The 20146-nt window shown below is 45.3% G+C and overlaps 1 protein-coding gene across 1 annotated transcript in view; it reads right to left on the bottom strand.

The window, feature by feature from the left end:
• Window positions 1-20146, bottom strand: part of KMO (kynurenine 3-monooxygenase) — a 1955166-nt gene that overhangs the window by 792286 nt on the left and 1142734 nt on the right. Inside the window, exon 10 of the mRNA XM_040429299.1 lies at window positions 4638-4785. Within this exon, the coding sequence (XP_040285233.1) occupies window positions 4638-4785 (148 nt within the window). The remainder of the gene's footprint in view (window positions 1-4637; window positions 4786-20146) is intronic.

Raw genomic sequence — 20146 nt, 5'->3', positions numbered from 1 at the left:
GACAACAGGGAAAGCAAGTCACTTTGAAACTGGGGGGTGGGGTCATGTGACATCTCCAGATATGTGTCCGAATCTCCTAACATTAGAAGATTTTGGGACGCATATATGGAGCGGTCCATGACCACCACCAACCCCCATTTATCCGCCTGTTTAATAATAACATCCTTCATGTTCTCAAGCTCTTTTAGAGCCGTTCTTTCCGCAGTGGTTAAATTACAATTGGAATGGAACCCAGCCACTGCCTGACATGTATCCCTCAGTACAAATAAGTCTCGCTCCACTGATTCCTGAAAGTGGTCATGAGCCAGAGAGCGGGACTGTAAGGGATAGAAATCACAGTTGTGAGTGACAAAATTATGAGAAAAATCATGAATAGGCAAAGAATTAGAGACATCACAACATTGTTGAAGATGAGAAATGTGAGCAAGTTCCTGGAAGGACAATGGCATGTCATTGGAGATCGTCATCACAGGAGAAATAGGAACAGAAACGGAACTGGCGGGAGCAGATTCTTCCACGTCTGTGTGGGCAAAATGTTTCTTCAAGGTGAGGTCCCGAGCCAATTTATTAACATCCAGTATGGTTTTGTAGATATCAAAGTGGCATGTTGGTGAAAAGGATAATCCTTTAGATAAAACTGCAATCTGTGCTTGAGAGAGTATTTTAGAAGAAATGTTGATCACTTCAGAATTATTTACGTTTTTCTCTGTCACGAGGGATAACGCCCGTCTTTTCTTATGTCTACGCCCTGCTCGGCGTTTTTTGCTGGCTTGCCAGGGCAGGTGATTCCCTCTGCGATAACATGAGATGTGAACGATTCACTATGGGTGCGGTATCTGCGGCTGAATCAGAGAATAGTGGTCATGGACCGCTCCATATACGCGTCTCCAAATCTTTTAATGTTAGGTGATTCGGACACATATCTGGAGATGTCACATGACCCCACCCCCCAGTTTCAAAGTGACTTGATTTCCCTGTTGTCCTTGGGAGTTAAGGGTGGTTTTATGGATCAAAGACAAGCAGATTTCATATATGTTTTACATCCTATTATTCCAATATTCCACTCTTTACCCTAGATCCACAAGGCGGGCTTCCCTCCATCCATGCGGCCCATTGTGGACAGAATTGGATCCTTCACGGAGCGGCTGTCTGCGTGGATTGACAGCTTGCTACAACCGCTTGTCCAGACTATTCCGGGTTTCATTTTAGACACCAGAACTGTTCTTCAGTCTTTTTATACATTTTCTTGGAGGCCTGAATATGTCTGGATTACTACGAATGTTACATCCTTGTATACTGTCATTCCCCACGCCTCAGCCATCTCCTCTTTGCGATGGTTCTTGAACACTTATGCTGATTTCAGCATGGAATTTCAAGATTTCATATGTGATGTTGTCCATTTTCTGTTTAAACATAATGTGTTCATGTTTAACCACCACTTCTTTCTACAACGCACGGGTGTTTCCATGGGGGCTTAATTCTCGCCCTCCATGGCCAACATCCACATGGCGTCGTGGGAACATTGCTATCTTTTTTCAGACAAGAATGTATGGGCACCCTCATTACAGTGGTATGGTTGTTATATCGACAATTTACCATTCATTTGGTCAGGTGACCATACTGCCATACCACTGTTTGAGGAGTTCCTGAACAATAACACACTTAATCTGAAATTTACCACCAACTATAATTGTACGTCCATTTCATTTCTGGATTTAACTCTGAAGGGCAACGCTATTGATTCCACTATAGCTACATGTACTTACTGCAAGGAGACTGCAGCAAACGGCACTCTCTTTGCATCTTCATGTCATCCCACTCACGTTGTCCGCAATATTCCTAGAGGCGAATTCATACACCTCAGACGGAACTGTTCCAGTGATGCGAGTTTCCAGGAAGAGTTTAGTCCAGTTGCTGACCGCCTAGTTGACGTGGATACAGCAATAGCAGTCTGTTACAGGCCGGGGCACAAGTTAAGTTCAAATCACGGGCAGAATTAGTTTTTCCAAAAAACAAGACCAGCAGTCAACTGAACTCAAACAGTGAAGGCTCTAGGAACAGGGCTCCAGTTTTTATTACAATTTACAGTGTTGAATACAGCAAAATCTGTCAGATCATTAGAAAACATCTGTCCGTGCTACGCATGGATGGACAGTGGTCTGATGTTCTTAGTCCCAGTGTCAAATGCATTGCCCGCCGAGCTCCCACTTTGGGCTAACGTGTCAGTCCTAGTCTGTTTTTGGATGACCCCCAAAAGCAACAGAACTGGCTACGCTTCAAAGGAAATTTTAAATGCGGGCACCGCATCTGCACTTGTTGCAATCACTTGCAAGCGGGCCAAACTGTCACTTCTGCGTCCAACCCAATATTTTTTTCACTTAAACAGTACATTAACTGCAATACCAACTTTGTGGTGTACTGTATCACCTGCACTACATGCCGCTTACAATATATAGGATTTACTTCCAATAGCCTTAAAACACGTATTTGCAGGCATATTTCAGACATTCCTCATGCGCTGACCAGAAATGTTTCTGCAGTCAGTTCACATTATGCGGCTTGTCATGCAGGTGATACAAGTGGTCTCGTTGTGCAAGGGATTGAACGAGTTAAATATCCTAAGCGTGGAGGTGACCACAGGAGAGTTCTTTTAAATCGAGAATCTTATCGGATTTTTACCATGAATACCTTTGTACCTAGATACAGCAAAAGTTCAAACAGTCAGCACTCCTCTCTAAAAACGTGGTGCTCGCGTCCAGGGTAGGAAAACCCACTTAAAATGCCAAAGGAAAGACCGGCACTTCACTCTTGTTCAAAGTAGTGTTGAGTTTATTCTTGCATAAAGGAGACAAGGCACAAAGCGACACGTGTTTCGGCTCGAACCCGAGCCCTTTTCAAGCGTGATATACATAGACAAGAAACACATTTAAAAAGTGCGCCCTCCCCGACATCAAAACTTGCTGACGTCACATCACCATGGAAACATATGTATACAAACATCAACGCAACAATTGGAAACATTGTAGCAACAAAATCATAGTGTTAGTGGACATCTTGAAGCTTTATATAGATGCTCAATATCAAAAATAAATCTAGTCGCAGAAAAAATGACAAGATTGGAGATCCTTAACCCTTGTGTAACCTGTATGAGATTTAATTCTCAGGGTAATTATTTGATATTAGTGGATGTTGTTTTATGCATCTCATGCTGCAGGCTTACCTCTTTATTTCTTTTCCTTTCAGCCCATTTATTTTTGATATTGAGCATCTATATAAAGCTTCAAGATGTCCACTAGCACTATGATTTTGTTGCTACAATGTTTACAATTGTTGCGTTGATGTTTGTATACATATGTTTCCATGGTGATGTGACGTCAGCAAGTTTTGATGTCGGGGAGGGCGCACTTTTTAAATGTGTTTCTTGTCTATCTATATCACGCTTGAAAAAGGCTCGGGTTCGAGCCGAAACACGTGTCGCTTTGTGCCTTGTCTCCTTTATGCAAGAATAAACTCAACACTACTTTGAACAAGAGTGAAGTGCCGGTCTTTCCTTTGGCATTACCTTTATACCTATAGGTCTCAACGGCAGGCATGATCTCATCCTGCACTATTGATCCTGATACATTGTTTCTTGAAGTCTTTTTCTTTTAGCACATGTGTGTTTTTTATGTCTCAGAGGTGGAGCTGTTTCTGATTATGTCCACCTGACATGTTAGACCTGCCCCTTATTTAAGGCCAGTTTCTCACATTGCTTTGTTGTCATGAGTAAGGATCTGTATTTTGTGATCTGAAACGCGTAGACCTGATGTACATGTCTGGATTTTAGCACTTTTCAATAAAGCATCTACACGTTGTTTGGGAGCTGGATTCCCTCCTTTATTCATACTTCTACCATCGCTGAATTCCTGGCGAATGTCCGTGCCTCCATTGCAACCTGGGACCAGGTGAGCCTCGGCTACTGCCTTTTTTGGATTCACAATTCTTATGTATACATCCACTTTTTATTATGCTGTCATCATTGTCCACATACTGTAGGTCATTTTATTATTAAGGTTAATAAACCTTGATAATGAAATGACCTACAGTATGTGGACAATGATGACAGCATAATAAAAAGTGGATGTATAACATGTTCTGCATAGCTGGAGGTTAGGCCCAAAGGATCATATTCTCTGGTTGGACCAGGGATACCCAGTCTAACACTTATTAGAAATCAAGGGTTCACTATGAAGATAACTACAGTTGATAGAAAACCAAATTTGAATGAAATGTAAATAAAATTTGGGTTTTTTAATGCACTACTGAGACCATTTGCTGAAGGCTAAGAGGAATGATTTAGTCAGCAGTCTCCAATCTGTGGCTTCTCAGCCGCTGCTCTACTGGACCATATGCCAAAGGCTAAGAAGAGCTATTTAGTCAGTGGTCTACAACCTTTGGCTGCTGCTCTAGTTAGAACATATACCAAAGGCTATGAGGAACAATCTAGTCAGTGGCTTCCAGCCTATGACTTCCATCAATTTTTTTTCTATTGTTAAATAGTTATAAAATAGCTTATAATGTTATAAAAAAATAGATGATAAGTTATAAAATAGCATATAATGCTTAATATATTATTTTGCTATAGCGATAAAACTTACAGCATTCATTCCTTGTCCATAGAAAGGCACAACAGCATGGGCTGCATCACCCATTATAACACATTTACTGTCCAAGCAAAATGTAGAACATTTAACAGAGATCAAGGCTTGTGGTGGCAACTGGAAGAAATCTGTTTTCAAGTTGTCCCTTATACAAAAAGAGGAGAAAATAACATTAACTGAGTGATAAATTATAGTAATAATAATAATAATAATAATAATAATAATAATAATAACAATAATAACATATGTAAGTATATAATACATGTCACAACAAGTGTGTAATAAAGTGTCATTTGTAGAAAACTGGATAAACTTACACTAGGCAGTATAAGCATGTGCCAAATGTGTCACAGCATAACATTGCATGGCTGTATAGTATTAAAGAGGACCTGTCAACCACAAAGTGCAGTTTAATCTGCAAGCTGCAAGTTTTTGAGCAGAAGCTGAGCAGATTGATGTATACACTCCTTAAAATTGCCAGTAAATATATGTCAGGAGGGGGTTAATGAATAATGTTCATGGGGGTGGGGAGAAACTCAATAGATTCAATCCCCCTTTTCTATCAGACACACACACTCGAAGTTACGTGTGTGTCTGTGTGCTAGAAAATGGGGATTGGCTTTATTTCCCCCCATGAACATTAACTCCTTCCTGAATCAATACTGCACACTGATCAAGTGGTTGCAAATCTGCACTTGCTTGATCAGAGGCAGGTGCCTAGCCTGGCAGTCAGTTGACAGCTGGTACCTGGGGCCCTAGCTGTACCCACGGACATAATGATGGCAGTGGTACAGCAGGGGCCCAGGACTTGGCTGTCATCAGTAACTGCCTGCCAGAGTAGACACCTGCCTCTGATCAAGCGAGTGCAGCTTTGTAACCGCTTGCTCAGTGTGCACTCCACTGTGTATAGAATGAGTCAGGAAGGGGCAGGGGTGTTGCTAGGTCAAAACATTCGGGGCCTGGGCCCCTGATGTAATGTTTTGTCCCAGGCTCCGAATGTTCTGCCTGACAGCTAGATACAAATGTATTGCCATCCTTAGGTCGGCAATACAATTGAATCTAATGCAGTGGAAGATCTGAAGGATCAGTGGTGACATCACAGATCATCTGACAAGTAAAACAGGCAGTAGTTAAAAAGGACCTGCCATGATGTCACCATCATGTGACCAGTGCAGGGGAGAACGGCAGTGAAGAGGAGAAGTCTTGGGGGAAAGAAGCTGTAGCAATGTCTGCTACAGGAGGTGAGGTTAGTGAAGGGAGAGGCACAGCAATGCTGGGATTTGTGGTTATTTAACTGGGACTGTATGTTAGGGCTGAAGGGAGGGATGTTATTTACATGGAACTGTGTTGGAGGTGGCTGGGGAGGGGGTCATGTTATTTACATGGGACTGTATGTTGATGGTGGCTGTAGGAGGAAGTGATGTTATTTATATGGGACTGTATTAGTGATGATCGAGCACCAGTGCTCTGGTGCTCTGGTCGAACACATTGGGATGCTCGTGTGCTCTACCGAGCACCCAAGTATAATAGAAGTCAATGGGAGAACCCGAGCATTAAACCAGGCACCCCCTGCTCTGAAGAGAAGAGGGTGCCTGGTTCATAGGAAAAGGTCAGAAATTTATGGAAACACCACTGAACTGGTTCGGGAACAGCATGGGAGGATGTCTGGATGCATCTTGGACTCCCAGGTTGTTGCTGGGAACCATGTTGTCCGAGTAGTACACCACTTTTACAGACTGACAATAATGCGCACAAAACCGAAAAAAAAAAAATCAATTTTAGAGGAAAAATTGCTAAGAAACACTCTTTCCTGTATATTTGCTTGTATATAAAGTGCAAGTGCTGCTAAAAATGACAAGGAAGAGGTACTCCGATACAACCTGTATATCACATAATTGAGGGCCTCATTCACATTGTGGTACAATATTTCTGTTAGTGGGACTCCTACACTCATAAAGCCTATGCACTAAGTGAAAGGGCTGCCAAAAATTACAAGGAACCGGCACTCCAAAACCCCCTTTGTTACACATAAAGGAGGGCATCATACACACCCTTGAAAAATTATGATTGATGGCCTGCTAGTGACCCTCAAAAACATTTGGAGCAAGGGCCTGCTGATCTGACCATCTAAAACATTATGGGCGAGGGCCTGCTGCCGCATTGGTGACTCTAGATTACCTCTGGGCGACTGCACGTCCACATGAGGGCGACGATCCATTCGGATGTCTGCCCTATCAACTTTCGATGTTCTTTTCTGCGCCTACCATGGTGATCACGGGTAACGGGCAATCAGGGTTCGATGCCGGAGAGGGAGCCTGAGAAATGGCTACCACATCCAAGGGAGTTCCGTGGGTGAAATCTGATTGGCTGTTGTTGCCTTGCCCCCTTTTTTCCCTAATTGTGAACCCCCCAGAGAGGGTGGGTCAAGTTATTAAAGCACAAGCAACCAAGGAAGGCATCAGGTGCGCGGCAATTACCCATTCCCGACTCGGGGAGGTAGTGACGATAAATAACAATACAGCACTCATAAGCGTCCCTGTTATTGGAATGAGTACACTTTCCGTTAACAATGATCTATTGGAGGGCAAGTCTGATGCCAGCAGCCAACTTGCTCACGGCCTCCACAATGTTCACCGAGTGTGCCATCATGATGAGGATTGTGTTGACCTGACTCTTGTCTACTGAGACTGGACTTGTAGGTGAGGGCCTGCTGCCGCTTTGTTGACTCTAGATAACTTCTAGGTGATCGCACCTCCCCGTAACGGCGACGATCCATTTGGATGTCTGCCCTATCAACTTTGGAGCAACATCTTTCAACAAGGACCTTCTGGTTTAGCACTGTTTTGCTTGTCCTCTCCACCAGAGGTATGAGAGATGAGAAGTTCTCTTTGTAGCTGGGGTCGAGAAGGGTGAACAATCAGTAATCCGTGTTGTCTAAAATGCGTATAACGCGTGGGTCGTGGGAAAGGCAGCCTGACATGAAGTCAGCCATGTGTGCCAGAGTACCAACAGGCAAGACTTTGAGCTGACCCTGTAAAATATTGTAGGTGAGGGCCTGCAGATGAGCTGACCCTGTAAAACATTATATACGAGGGCCTGCAGATGAGCTGACCCTGTAAAACATTATATATGAGGGCCTGTAGGTGAGCTGACACTGTAAAACATTATATGCGAGGGCCTGCCGGTGAGCTGACACTGTAAAACATTATATGCGAGGGCCTGCAGTGGAGCTGACCCTGTAATACATTATATGCGAGGGCCTGCAGTTGAGTTGACCCTGTAAAACATTATATGCGAGGGCCTGCAGTTGAGCTGATCCTGTAAAACATTATATGCGAGGGTCTGCAGGTGAGCTGACCCTGTAAAACATGATATGCGAGGGCCTGCAGGTGGACCCTGTAAAAAAATTATATGGAAGGGCATAATAAGCATGTTGATATTATGGGCAGCACGATGGCTCAGTGGTTAGCACTGGTCCCTTGCAGTGCTGGGGTCCTAGGTTCAAATCCGACCAAGGGCAACATCTGCATGGAGCTTGTATGTTCTCCCTGTGTTTGCGTGGGTTTCCTCCGGGTACTCCGGTTTCCTCCCACACTCCAAAGACATACTGATAGGGACCTTAGATTGTGAGCCCCATTGGGGACAGTTGGATGCTAATGTCTGTAAAGCGCTGCGGAATATAGTAGCGCTATATAAGTGCAATAAATAAATAAAAAATGATGGAAGAGGAGGATGAGAAAACAAAGATTTAACCATAAACCCTTTTTTGTGGTGGAAGGGGTGCATAGGAATACAGTGTATTGCGTACATTAAATGTTTAAAGTGCCTTTGTTCATCCGCTTTCCTCTGGTGGAGTCAAGAAGTCTGGGGCAATCCAGGCCTTGTTCATTTTTATAAGCATCAACCTGTCAGCATTTTCAGTTGACAGGCGGATACGCTTATCTGTTATAATGCCACGAACAGCACTAAATTCCCGCTCAGACACAACGCTGGAGCCAGGGCAGGACAGCACCTCCAAGGCGTAGAGCGCTAGTTCGTGCCACGTGTCCAGCTTGGATACTCAGTAGTTGTGAGGCACTGAAGGATCACTGAGGACGCTGACATGGTCTGCTACGTACTCCTTCACCATCTTCCAAAACTTTTCCCTCCTTGTGACAGTAGGCCACGAATCAGGGTGAGGGTGCTGGCGGGGTGTCATGAAACAGTCCCAGGCCTTGGAGAGTGTTGCCCTGACTATTAGAAATGCTGTGTGTTCACCTTGTCTCCCCTCCTCGGTTGTCCAAAGAAGTACGGACTCTGCCGCCAGGACTGTCGTCATCAGGAGGATCACTCTCAATCTCCTCATCCTCTTTTGCCTACCCACACTGAACTGATGGAATAAAATTTCCATGGTTTCTACTTTCTGTAGCGGAGGCAACCGTCTCCTCCTCCTCTTCATCATCCAATTCGTGCTGAGAAGACGGACGGAGGGTGGTCTGGCTATCACCCTGTGTAATGTCTTCTTCCCCCATTTCCACCTCTTCCACATGTGAGCAGCAAGCGTTTGAGAAGACACAGAAGTGGTATGGTTACGCTGATAATAGCGTTATCGCAGCTCACCATATGTGTTGATTCCTCAAAGTTTCTTAAAACGTCACAGAGGTCAGACATCAATGCCCACTCCTCGCTTCTGATTAGCAGAAGCTGACTGTAAAGGCGACGACCATTTTGCAGCTGGTCTTCCACTACTGCTCTCTGCTGCTCACAAAGCCTTGCCAACATGTGGAACGTGGAGTTCCAGCGCGTGCTCGCGTCGCACAACAGCTGGTAAGCTGGCAAGTTAAAGCACTGCTGCAGCGTTGACAGCTTGACGAAAGCAGTTGATGACTTGCGGAAATGTGCACACACGGGGCTCACCTTCACCAGTAGCTCAGGCAAATTGGGGTAGGTTTTGAGAAACCGCTGAACCACTAAGTTTAAGACGTGGGCTAGGCATGGGATGTGTGTGAGCTTGCTGAGCTCTAAAGTCGCCACCAAGTTACGGCTATTATCACACACAACCATGCCTGGTTGTAGGTTGAGTGGCGAGAGCCACAGCTCAGTCTGGTCTCTTATCCCCTGCAACAGCTCTATGGAGGTGTGCTGTTTGTCCCCTAAGCATATCAGCTTCAGCACGGCCTGTTGACGCTTCCCCACTGCAGTGCTACACTGCTTCCAGCTACCGGCTGACGGCTGACTGGTGCTGCATGCAGATAATTCTGAGGTGGAAGTGGAGGCGAAGGAGGAGAAGTGGGGGTTGGAGCAATTAATGTAGGTGCTGGCGGACACCCTGATGGAATTAGGGACCGCAATCCTCGGTGTCGGTAGCACTTGTGCCATCCCAGGGTATGACTCGCTCCTGGTCTCCACAATGTTCACCCAGTTTGCTGTCAGGGAAATGTAGCGCCCTTGGCCAAATGCACTTGTAAATGTGTCCGTGGTTAAGTGGACCTTCCCAGTAACTGCGCTTTCCTCCAAAAAGCTCCATACTGCGGAACACATACCCCTTGGCAAGGGAGATTTACGCAAGGGGGTGCTCCATGGAACAGTTGTGGGCCTCTTTGGTGTGGCCCGCCTTCTCCCTTTTGCCACCCCACTGCCTCTTCCAGCCTGTTGATGTGCTGCAGATCCTTCACCCTCTGTACTGCTGTCCTCGCTCGGCTTTCCACCTTCCCAGAATTCACAGTTCACAGCAAGCACAGCATATGGAAAAAGTATGGAAAAGAATGGAAAAAGGAAAATAGATTTCACTTATATTTTTCCTATCTCTGGCCCTGACACACAGAAGGTATTAGACAGATGTCTCTAGTCACTGCAGACACCCTCTATAGAAAAATTATTGAAAATGATGGAAAAGAAAAATTCATTTTCAGTCATATTTCTCCAATCTCTGGCCCTGACACACAGAAGGTATTGGACAGATGTCTCTAGTCACTGCAGACACCCTCTATAGAAAAATTATTGAAAACGATGGAAAAAATATATAATTTTTAAGTTATATTAGGACAGTACTTACCTGCAAGTTTATTGGCTGCATAGCAGCCGCAAAATGTGCGGGGAGGAGACTCGACCATGGCGCTCAAGCACATGCAGTACTCAGCCAAGTACAGCCATGTGCTGAGCATAGCGATGCTCGAGCCGAACAGCAGTTTGGACGAGCATGCTTGCTCAACACTAGACTGTATGTTGCAGGGGCCTGGGGGAGGGTGGGATGTTATTTACATGGGACTGTATGTTGATGGTGGCTGTGGGAGAGAGGGATGTTAATTACATGGGACTGTATGACGGAGGGGGCTGTGGGAGGGAGTGACATTATTTACATGGGACTGAATGTTTCAGGGGTCTGAGGGAGGAAGGGATGTTATTTATGAACAGGCCCATGAACAGGTAGGAACTAGTGTTAGGGACCACTCATTAGAGGTGACCTTGACATGGTGAGTATATGGTGGGCTCAGCATGCATGTTGGTACTTGCATCCCTGGATCCGATGAAAGCTGTAATGGCACCAGACGGGGTTAAAAGCAGAGTGTGCTTGGCGTGTATGCTGACCTGCATTCCCTGGAATTACGCTTTGGCCAAAATGTACACCAATGCCTCATCCAGCATGGAGGCAGGGCAGAATGCTGGATATAGAGTGCTATCACATTTGTATTTTCCGTTTGTATATGTATTTCGCCATAGTGATGTGCACCTACATACAGGTTGTGCTGACTCAATCCCCCACATTTTTTCTTTGTAGTATATATTGGAGGCGTGGCGATCTCCTTGGAGTCATGCACACCTGACCAGTCAATCTGTCCTGGAGGCTGGTTTTAAAGTCAGTATAAAACTGAGTCTGCTTATATAGAACCTACCAGTAGCCATTTGGCTCCAGGAGAAGTATATGGTTGGCTCAGCATGCATGTTGGTACTTGCATCACTGGATCCGATGAAAGCTGTAATGGCACCAGACGGGGTTAAAAGCAGAGTGTGCTTGGCGTGTATGCTGACCTGCATTCCCTGGATTTTGTGTGGCTGTCATGGCCCATGAGCAGGTAGGAACTAGTGTTAGGGACCACTCATTAGAGGCGACCTTGACGTGGTGAGTGGCTTATTACGCTTTGGCCAAAATGTACACCAATGCCTCATCCAGCATGGAGGCAGGGCAGAATGCTGTATATAGAGTGCTATCACATTTGTATTTTCCGTTTGTATATGTATTTTGCCATAGTGATGTGCACCTACATACAGGTTGTGCTGACTCAATCCCCCACATTTTTTCTTTGTAGTATATATTGGAGGCGTGGCGATCTCCTTGGAGTCATGCACACCTGACCAGTCAATCTGTCCTGGAGGCTGGTTTTAAAGTCAGTATAAAACTGAGTCTGCTTATATAGAACCTACCAGTAGCCATTTGGCTCCAGGAGAAGTATATGGTGGGCTCAGCATGCATGTTGGTACTTGCATCCCTGGATTCGATGAAAGCTGTAATGGCACCGGACGGGGTTAAAAGCAGAGTGTGCTTGGCGTGTATGCTGACCTGCATTCCCTGGATTTTGTGTGGCTGTCATGGCCTATGAACAGGTAGGAACTAGTGTTAGGGACCACTCATTAGAGGCGACCTTGACGTGGTGAGTGGCTTTTTACGCTTTGGCCAAAATGTACACCAATGCCTCATCCAGCATGGAGGCAGGGCAGAATGCTGGATATAGAGTGCTATCACATTTGTATTTTCCGTTTGTATATGTATTTTGCCATAGTGATGTGCACCTACATACAGGTTGTGCTGACTCAATCCCCCACATTTTTTCTTTGTAGTATATATTGGAGGCGTGGCGATCTCCTTGGAGTCATGCACACCTGACCAGTCAATCTGTCCTGAAGGCTGGTTTTAAAGTCAGTATAAAACTGAGTCTGCTTATATAGAACCTACCAGTAGCCATTTGGCTCCAGGAGAAGTATATGGTGGGCTCAGCATGCATGTTGGTACTTGCATCCCTGGATTCGATGAAAGCTGTAATGGCACCGGACGGGGTTAAAAGCAGAGTGTGCTTGGCGTGTATGCTGACCTGCATTCCCTGGATTTTGTGTGGCTGTCATGGCCCATGAACAGGTAGGAACTAGTGTTAGGGACCACTCATTAGAGGCGACCTTGACGTGGTGAGTGGCTTATTACGCTTTAGCCAAAATGTACACCAATGCCTCATCCAGCATGGAGGCAGGGCAGAATGCTGGATATAGAGTGCTATCACATTTGTATTTTCCGTTTGTATTAAACAGTTAGTGTCAGATTATGTGGGAAGGTGTATCACATGTTTGAGGAACAACCCAAACACCATTGTAACCAGATTGATTAAAACCCTAAGTGAAATTGAGGAAAACGTTGCTTGTAAGTCTCCTTGCCTTCCAGAGAAACCAACTCACCCATTCCAAGTGGGAGATATCGTGCTGATAAAGAAATTAAAGAAAGGAAAATTCCCAGGAGACTTCACCTACGGACCAGCGACTACCATGGTAGCCGTGACCCGCACAGCAGTACTCACGGAAGAAGCACCTACTTGGATCCATGCCACCAGAGTGAAACTGGTAAAGGAGGCACCCCAAAAGGAGATAATAACGGGGACAGACAGTCCTGACCTCGAAAAAGGACAAAGTGAGGTACTAACAGGAGCAGACGGCTCTGACTTCCACCAGGATGCACTCCCTCAATTCTGGAAGATGGCACAGACGGTCCACTTGGACTGTCGGATTACTGACGATCCTAATGATTCTGCTGGAGGATAACAAAGCTGAAGTTGCTATAACTCAGAAAGGTGGAATCACTACCTTCTGGTACAATTCCTCCAGTACTCACGTTGCAACTTACTTCTTCTGTTTATACAGCATAATGAAGTGCAATCCTTCCACGAGATGTGACAACCACTATAAGAATGGACATACCCTCAGAAACAAACAAACCCCCTCAAACCCCGTATCTTAACTTTTAACAATATGAGAGCAATATCTGACCCAACATATGAGGAGGCTCTTGCAGCAGAAACTGGGTTCTCTGATGCCAACCTATGGTTAGAATGGATGAAGTACAGCGCTGCTTCAGTAAATAAAAGTAATTGTTATATATGTGGGACCGCTAAGCCTCACCTAGGTACTGTGCCCTTAATATTGCCCTCTAGTGTTGAGGAATGTTTTTTGCAATTATTCTCAAATTCATCTAGTAACCAGTCTGCATGTGAAGAATGGAAGCAAAAATACCCACTCCTCATAAAAACTCCCCGCCCTGGTGCAGGTATACATATCTATCCTGGTAACTATACCTGCCACAGAGGGGGAGATCAAGGAAGATCCCTGGGTAATTTGACTGAAGGATACTGTGCAACTTACAGTGAAACAGATACCTCCCTCACACAGAATCAAGTATACTCGATTGGAGATGTATATTGGATCTGTGGGGATGGAAAGGTGAATGTGCCCTTGCTAAAGCCATCATGAACATACACATCTTCACGGAAAATGAAAAAGACACCAACACACATATACGCAACCGTCGCGCCCTCCCAAAAGGTAGCTTCGACCAACATATGTATATTGATGCAATCGGGGTCCCAAGAGGGGTCCCTGATGAATTCAAGGCCAGAGGTTAGGTGGCAGCAGGATTTGAATCCATAATTCCCTAATAACAATCAACAAAAATGTAGACTGGATCAACTATATTTACTATAATCAACAAAGGTTTGTAAACTACACCAGGGATGCATTACAGGGTGTAGCAGAACAGTTACAGGCAGATTCCATTATGACATTTCAAAACCGCATGGTACTCGATATGATACTTGCAGAAAGAGGTGGTGTCTGTAAGGTATTCACAGACCCCCTCATCATGCTGCACGTTCATACCCAACAACACCGGCCCTAATGGTAAGGTCACACTGGTAATGAAGAAACTCGAGGATTTATTAATCGAGCTCAAAAGAAACTCAGGTATCGATAACCCTTGGGATCAGTATTTTGGCTGGTTCACTACCTGGAAACAGGCACTTGTACAGTTGGGAATCATTATCCTGATAATTATTATAGGAATAGCATTAGTTGCAACATGTATCATACCATGTGTACGGAAACTGATAAATGAAAGGAGTATCAAATATGTCATTTTATAAGACTCTGCTGCCTAATCCTGAAGACAACTCACATGAAGGATATAGAAAATATCTGGCGGTATACAGGGAAAAGGGCAAGGGTAAGAACCATATTATCTAAGAAATTTGGTTCTAAGAGGGGATTGAAGGGAAATGTGACTCCATCTTGTCTTCTCTTACATGTACATAATTGTTATAATATATCACCCACGCACTGTTTCACATCCCCCCCACTGTGAGTTAGGTTTCCTTATCTGTCTCAGGACAGATTCTGGGAATATCCTAGAACTAGAACAAATGTTCTGTTTCATTCAGGGTCATTCGGCACAACTGCATACATTCTTATATGTGACGTATTACATACCATAAAAGGATGTTCCGATAGTATCTGTATGAGCACCAATGTTTATCTTTTATGATTGGTTTAACGCTGTTGTTATGCAAACTTTTCTACTGTCTATATAAGGCCAAGCTATAGCATAATAAAGTTAGAGTGTTTCTCAGTCATGTGTGTGTGTCTATTATTGCCAACTGAGAAACATCTCTCCTGACGTCAGTGTCTCAAACCAAGGTTGTTATAGAGGTCCAGAAAGGTCCAAATCCTTTCAGAACCCTATTGGACTACGCTTTACATGTGAGATCAGCAACAAAGAAATCTCTTTCCTGGATATAAGAATTTCAAAGAGGGAGGGTGTTCTATGTACAGAAATCTTCAGGAAACCCCCGGCCACTAACAGCCTTTTACATTGGGATAGTTTTCACCCTAGTCCGGTGAAAAAAGCTATCCCAAAGGGCCAGTATATTCGAGTCAGAAGAAACTGTATGGACACACCTACCTTTGTGACACAATCAAGGGATCTTAGGAACAGATTTCTGAGGAGAGGATACTCTGATGAGACACTCAAAAAAGCCTTCAAACATTCCATAACTATGGAAAGGAATCAATTTCTGAGGCCCCAAAAGAGAAACCCACAGGATAGAATAGTAAGAGTGATCGGGACATATGATAACGCCCACGAGATAGTATTTGAAGTTCTCAGGAGGTACTGGGTATCTTACAAACCGATAGGCACCTGGCCGATATACTTTCATCAAGACCAACGATTACCTTTAGAAGGGGGAAATCCATCAGGGACCGCTTGGTACACAGTCTATATACAATACCTAAGACTGAAGGAACATGGCTAGAAAGAAGACCTTTGGGAATGTTTAGATGCAGTGGTTGTGTGGCCTGCCCGTTCATCACTGCGTCAAAAACTTTTAGGAGTGTCTCGACAGGAAGAACTTATGAGATTAAAGACTTTGCAAACTGTAGAACGTGTGGAGTGGTATACTTGATTGCATGCCAATGACCCCTTAATTATGTGGGGAAGACGAAGAAGAAACTAAGGAGGAGGGTTGGGGAACATCTAGGAGATATTAAACATAGACAGGACAAACTGGTGGCCAACCATATTCATGAGTTCCATGAGGGGAATGCCAATTCCCTAAAATTTCAGATCATAGAGGTTATTCCACCTTCACCACGTAAGGGTGATTGGGACAGGAGGATACTACAAAAAGAATGTCAATGGATTTACAGACTAAAGACATCTAGTCCTGATGGCCTAAACAAACAGCTATCGTTTGGTTGTTTTCTTTAATGAATAAACATCTCTTATCCTCCTGATTCCTATACATACTTTGCAAATGAGTTTTCCTCTAGCAATAAGGATCTTTCCTTCCTCCGTTTTCTCCCCTCCCCTCCCTCTGGAGTCATCCCCAATTCCCCCTCCCTCCATTTTCTGTCAAATGAGGTCTGCATATTTGAAACTAGTGTCATACTTTTTAATATCGGATCAAAATAGATCCAAGATGAAATATCAAAATCTTGATGGCATGAGGATGTATTATGTGGGCAATACTTCTAACCAAGGTGCTTCCAGGGTTGGACGCATTCTCTGGACTCATTCAGCCTTTTAACCCCACTCTCCTGATGCCCTCCCTGCCCTCCCACCCCCCTCGAGTATTGATGTATGTGCTTGGCACTGATATTAGGCTTACTTTCTATTTTAATGCTTCAACTCATCCCCAAGGATTTAGTTCTGATTCATGGAACACAAAGGGATATTGCGGACATGCTACTTCCGGTGTCTGGAACGCATAAAGGTGACGCAACTTCCGGTCTCCAACGTGCTAGGTGGTGACGTAATTTCCGCTCTATGGAACACACAATTGATGGAGTTCCAGTCCCCTGGCGATATCTGATGACGCAACTTCCGCTCTGTGGAACGCATGTGCGTTCCGGAGCGGTGCTTTCTCTCCCCTGATATACAAATTATGGTTTGATTAACTAAGAAGGAGAGAAAAGGCAAACTATTGATAGATTCCATGTATCCACATAGCTCGGAGGCAAATAATGGGGATAGTTTGTGGCGATCGATGTATGGTGAGATTTTGTGCTGGGGGGGAGGAGCATGGGAGGAGACTATTTAAGGGGCCAACCTTAAACTTGAGTTGAGACACCTGACATCCTAAAAGCCTGCATCCTGGCTCAAGTCTCCAAGAGGGTCCTGATTGAGGGGCACTAATTGATAGTCTCCATTGTGAGACCTTAACTGCTTCCCGACCGCCTAACGCACGGATGCGTCCTGGCGGCGGTCGATTCATTCCTCCTGGACGCATCCGTGCGTCATCTCACAAGACGCGAGATTACGGTCAGAGCCGGCCCGCGCATGCTCATTGCGGGCCGGCAAAAGTTAAAGGAAAATTTCGTCACCAGCCTGCCAGCCAATGATCATCGCTGGCAGGCTGGCGATTTTCAAAAAATCGAATCAGAAGCCATCTAATACCTTATATTTATAAATATAAGGTGTTAAATGGCTTCTGTGCTCCTCTGCTGGTCCTTTTCGTCGGTTGGTCCCAGCAGAGGAGCACACATCACAGTGAGTAGCCACCAAACACTACACTTAGCCCCAGATCACCCCCCATCACCCCAATTAACCCCTTGATTGCCCCTGTCAATCACCTAGTGAAAGGGAAAAAAGTGATCAGTGTAAACTGTCCTTTTTTTTCCCACTGGTATTGACTGAAAGTTTTAGGATAGTTTAGGCCCCTTGGTTAGGTAGTTAGCGATCGTTTAGCGCCCAGCCCACCGCACTGCAGTCACTGATTAGCTGATTAGCGTATCGCTAATCAGCTTTTGTACTTTTATAGTATCTGTAAGTGATCAGAACTGATCACAGTCAGATCTATAATAGTATTAGTGTCACCTTAGTTCGCCCTCCACCCAAAACGCAGTGTTTGCCCGATCAGGCCTGATCGGTCGCCCACACGTGCGTTCACCCACGCCCGCCCCAGTGACAAAAAATTATTATTTTTTTTTCACTGCACAATCACTTTACAAGCGCTGCGGCGATAAAAAAAATCAGTTTTGATATTTTTTATCAATTGCAGCGGCCTCCGGTACTTCGCTAGCCTCCCATTTGTAAGATAGGCTTGCTTTTTTTCTTGGGTAGTCTCAGGGAATACCCCCTAAATTTAGTTGACCAAATGGCAAACAAGGGGGATTCTTCTGAAGAGGCCTACAGGATTCTGACCCAGTCGGATGAGGAATGGGAACCCTCATCTGACGAATCTAGCGGGTCAGAATATGAACCTGTAGAAAGCAGTGGCAGTCTGACCCAAAGTTCGGACGAGGAGGATGAGGTCCCTGATAGCACCAGGTGTACCAGGCCCCGTGTTGCTAGACCACAGGTTGCACAGGATCCGCTTCAAGGGCAGCAGAGTGGGGCTGGCGCTGTCGGATTACGTGGTGAGGCATACACCAGCAGCGCAGGCCATCCTGGACCTAGTACCAGCACTGCCGTACAACATGGTGAAGTGACGAGCACCAGTAGGGCAGTTGAAGCTGGTACGGTGGCACGTGCAATAGTTACCCCGTCGCAGCCACCGCACAGACAGGCCCGTAGAGCCCCTAGAGTCCCTGAGGTGCTGGCAAACTCTGATTGGCAGACCCCAACTTCAGCCGCACCAATAGTTCCCCCTTTCACCGCCCAGTCTGGAGTTCGGGTTGAGACAGCTCAGATCGGTTCGGCACTGGGATTTTTTGAGCTGTTCTTGACTGCGGAGCTCTTGGACTTAGTCGTGGCAGAAACAAATCGGTATGCCACTCAATTTATAGCCGCCAACCCGGAAAGCTTTTATGCCCAGTCTTTTCGGTGGAAACCCGTCCAAGTTTCCAAAATTCAAATTTTTCTGGGCCTGAATTGCGGTCATATTTTTTCTGGGCCTGAAAAGCATGAATTGCGGTCATATTGGTCCATGAACCCAATTCATCACATGCCCATGTTCTCTGCTGCTATGTCCAGGACACGATTTGAGACCATCCTGTGTTTTCTGCACTTTAGCGGCAACAGCGCCTCTCGTCCCAGATGCCACCCAGCTTTTGACCGGCTCCACAAAATTTGGCCCCTCATAGACCACTTCAACAAAAAAATTTGCAGATTTGTATACCCCTGAGCAAAACATCTGCGTAGACGAGTCCCTTATACATTTTACCAGGCGCCTTGGCTTCAAACAATACATCCCAAGCAAGCGTGCCCGGTATGGGGTCAAATTGTATAAGCTCTGTGAAAGGGCCACAGGCTATACCCACAAATTTCAGATCTATGAGGGTAAAGATCAGACCCTGGAGCCGGTCGGTTGCCCTGACTACCTGGGGAGCAGTGGGAAGACAATCTGGGACTTGGTGTCACCCTTATTTGGCAAGGGGTACCATCTTTATGTGGACAATTTTTACACAAGTGTGCCCCTCTTCAGGCATTTGTTCCTAGAACAGATTGGTGTGGCAATACCTAGTCGCCGGGGCTTCCCCCAACGGCTCGTTACCACCCGTCTTACAAGGGGGGAGAGGGCTGCCTTGTGTAACGAAGAACTGCTCGCGGTGAAATGGAGAGACAAGCGTGACGTTTACATGCTCTCCTCCATTCATGCAGACACAACAATACAAATAGAACGGACAACCAGTGTCATTGAAAAGCCCCTCTCAGTTCACGACTATAACTGGGTGGACTTCAATGACCAGATGTTGGCTCCTTATTTAGTTTCCCGATGCACCAGACGCTGGTATAAGAAGGTGTCTGTATATTTGATTCAATTGGCTGCATGTAATAGTTTTGTTCTCTACAGTAAGGCTGGGAGAACAGGATCCTTCCTCAAATTTCAGGAAGAGATCATCGAGAACCTCCTGTATCCAGGAGGTTCCGTGGCCCAATCCACCAGTGTAGTGAGCCGTCTACACGAGTGACATTTCCCCAATGTCGTTGCTGGTACCTCAACCCAACCGTCACCCCGAAAAAGATGTTGTGTCTGTAGCAGGAGTGGAATAAGGCG

The sequence above is a fragment of the Bufo bufo genome, chromosome 4, assembly GCF_905171765.1.
Source record: "Bufo bufo chromosome 4, aBufBuf1.1, whole genome shotgun sequence".
Lineage (NCBI taxonomy): Eukaryota > Metazoa > Chordata > Amphibia > Anura > Bufonidae > Bufo > Bufo bufo.
The sequence above is the reverse complement of the archived record's forward strand: the minus strand, read 5'-3'. Positions and strand labels throughout refer to the sequence as shown.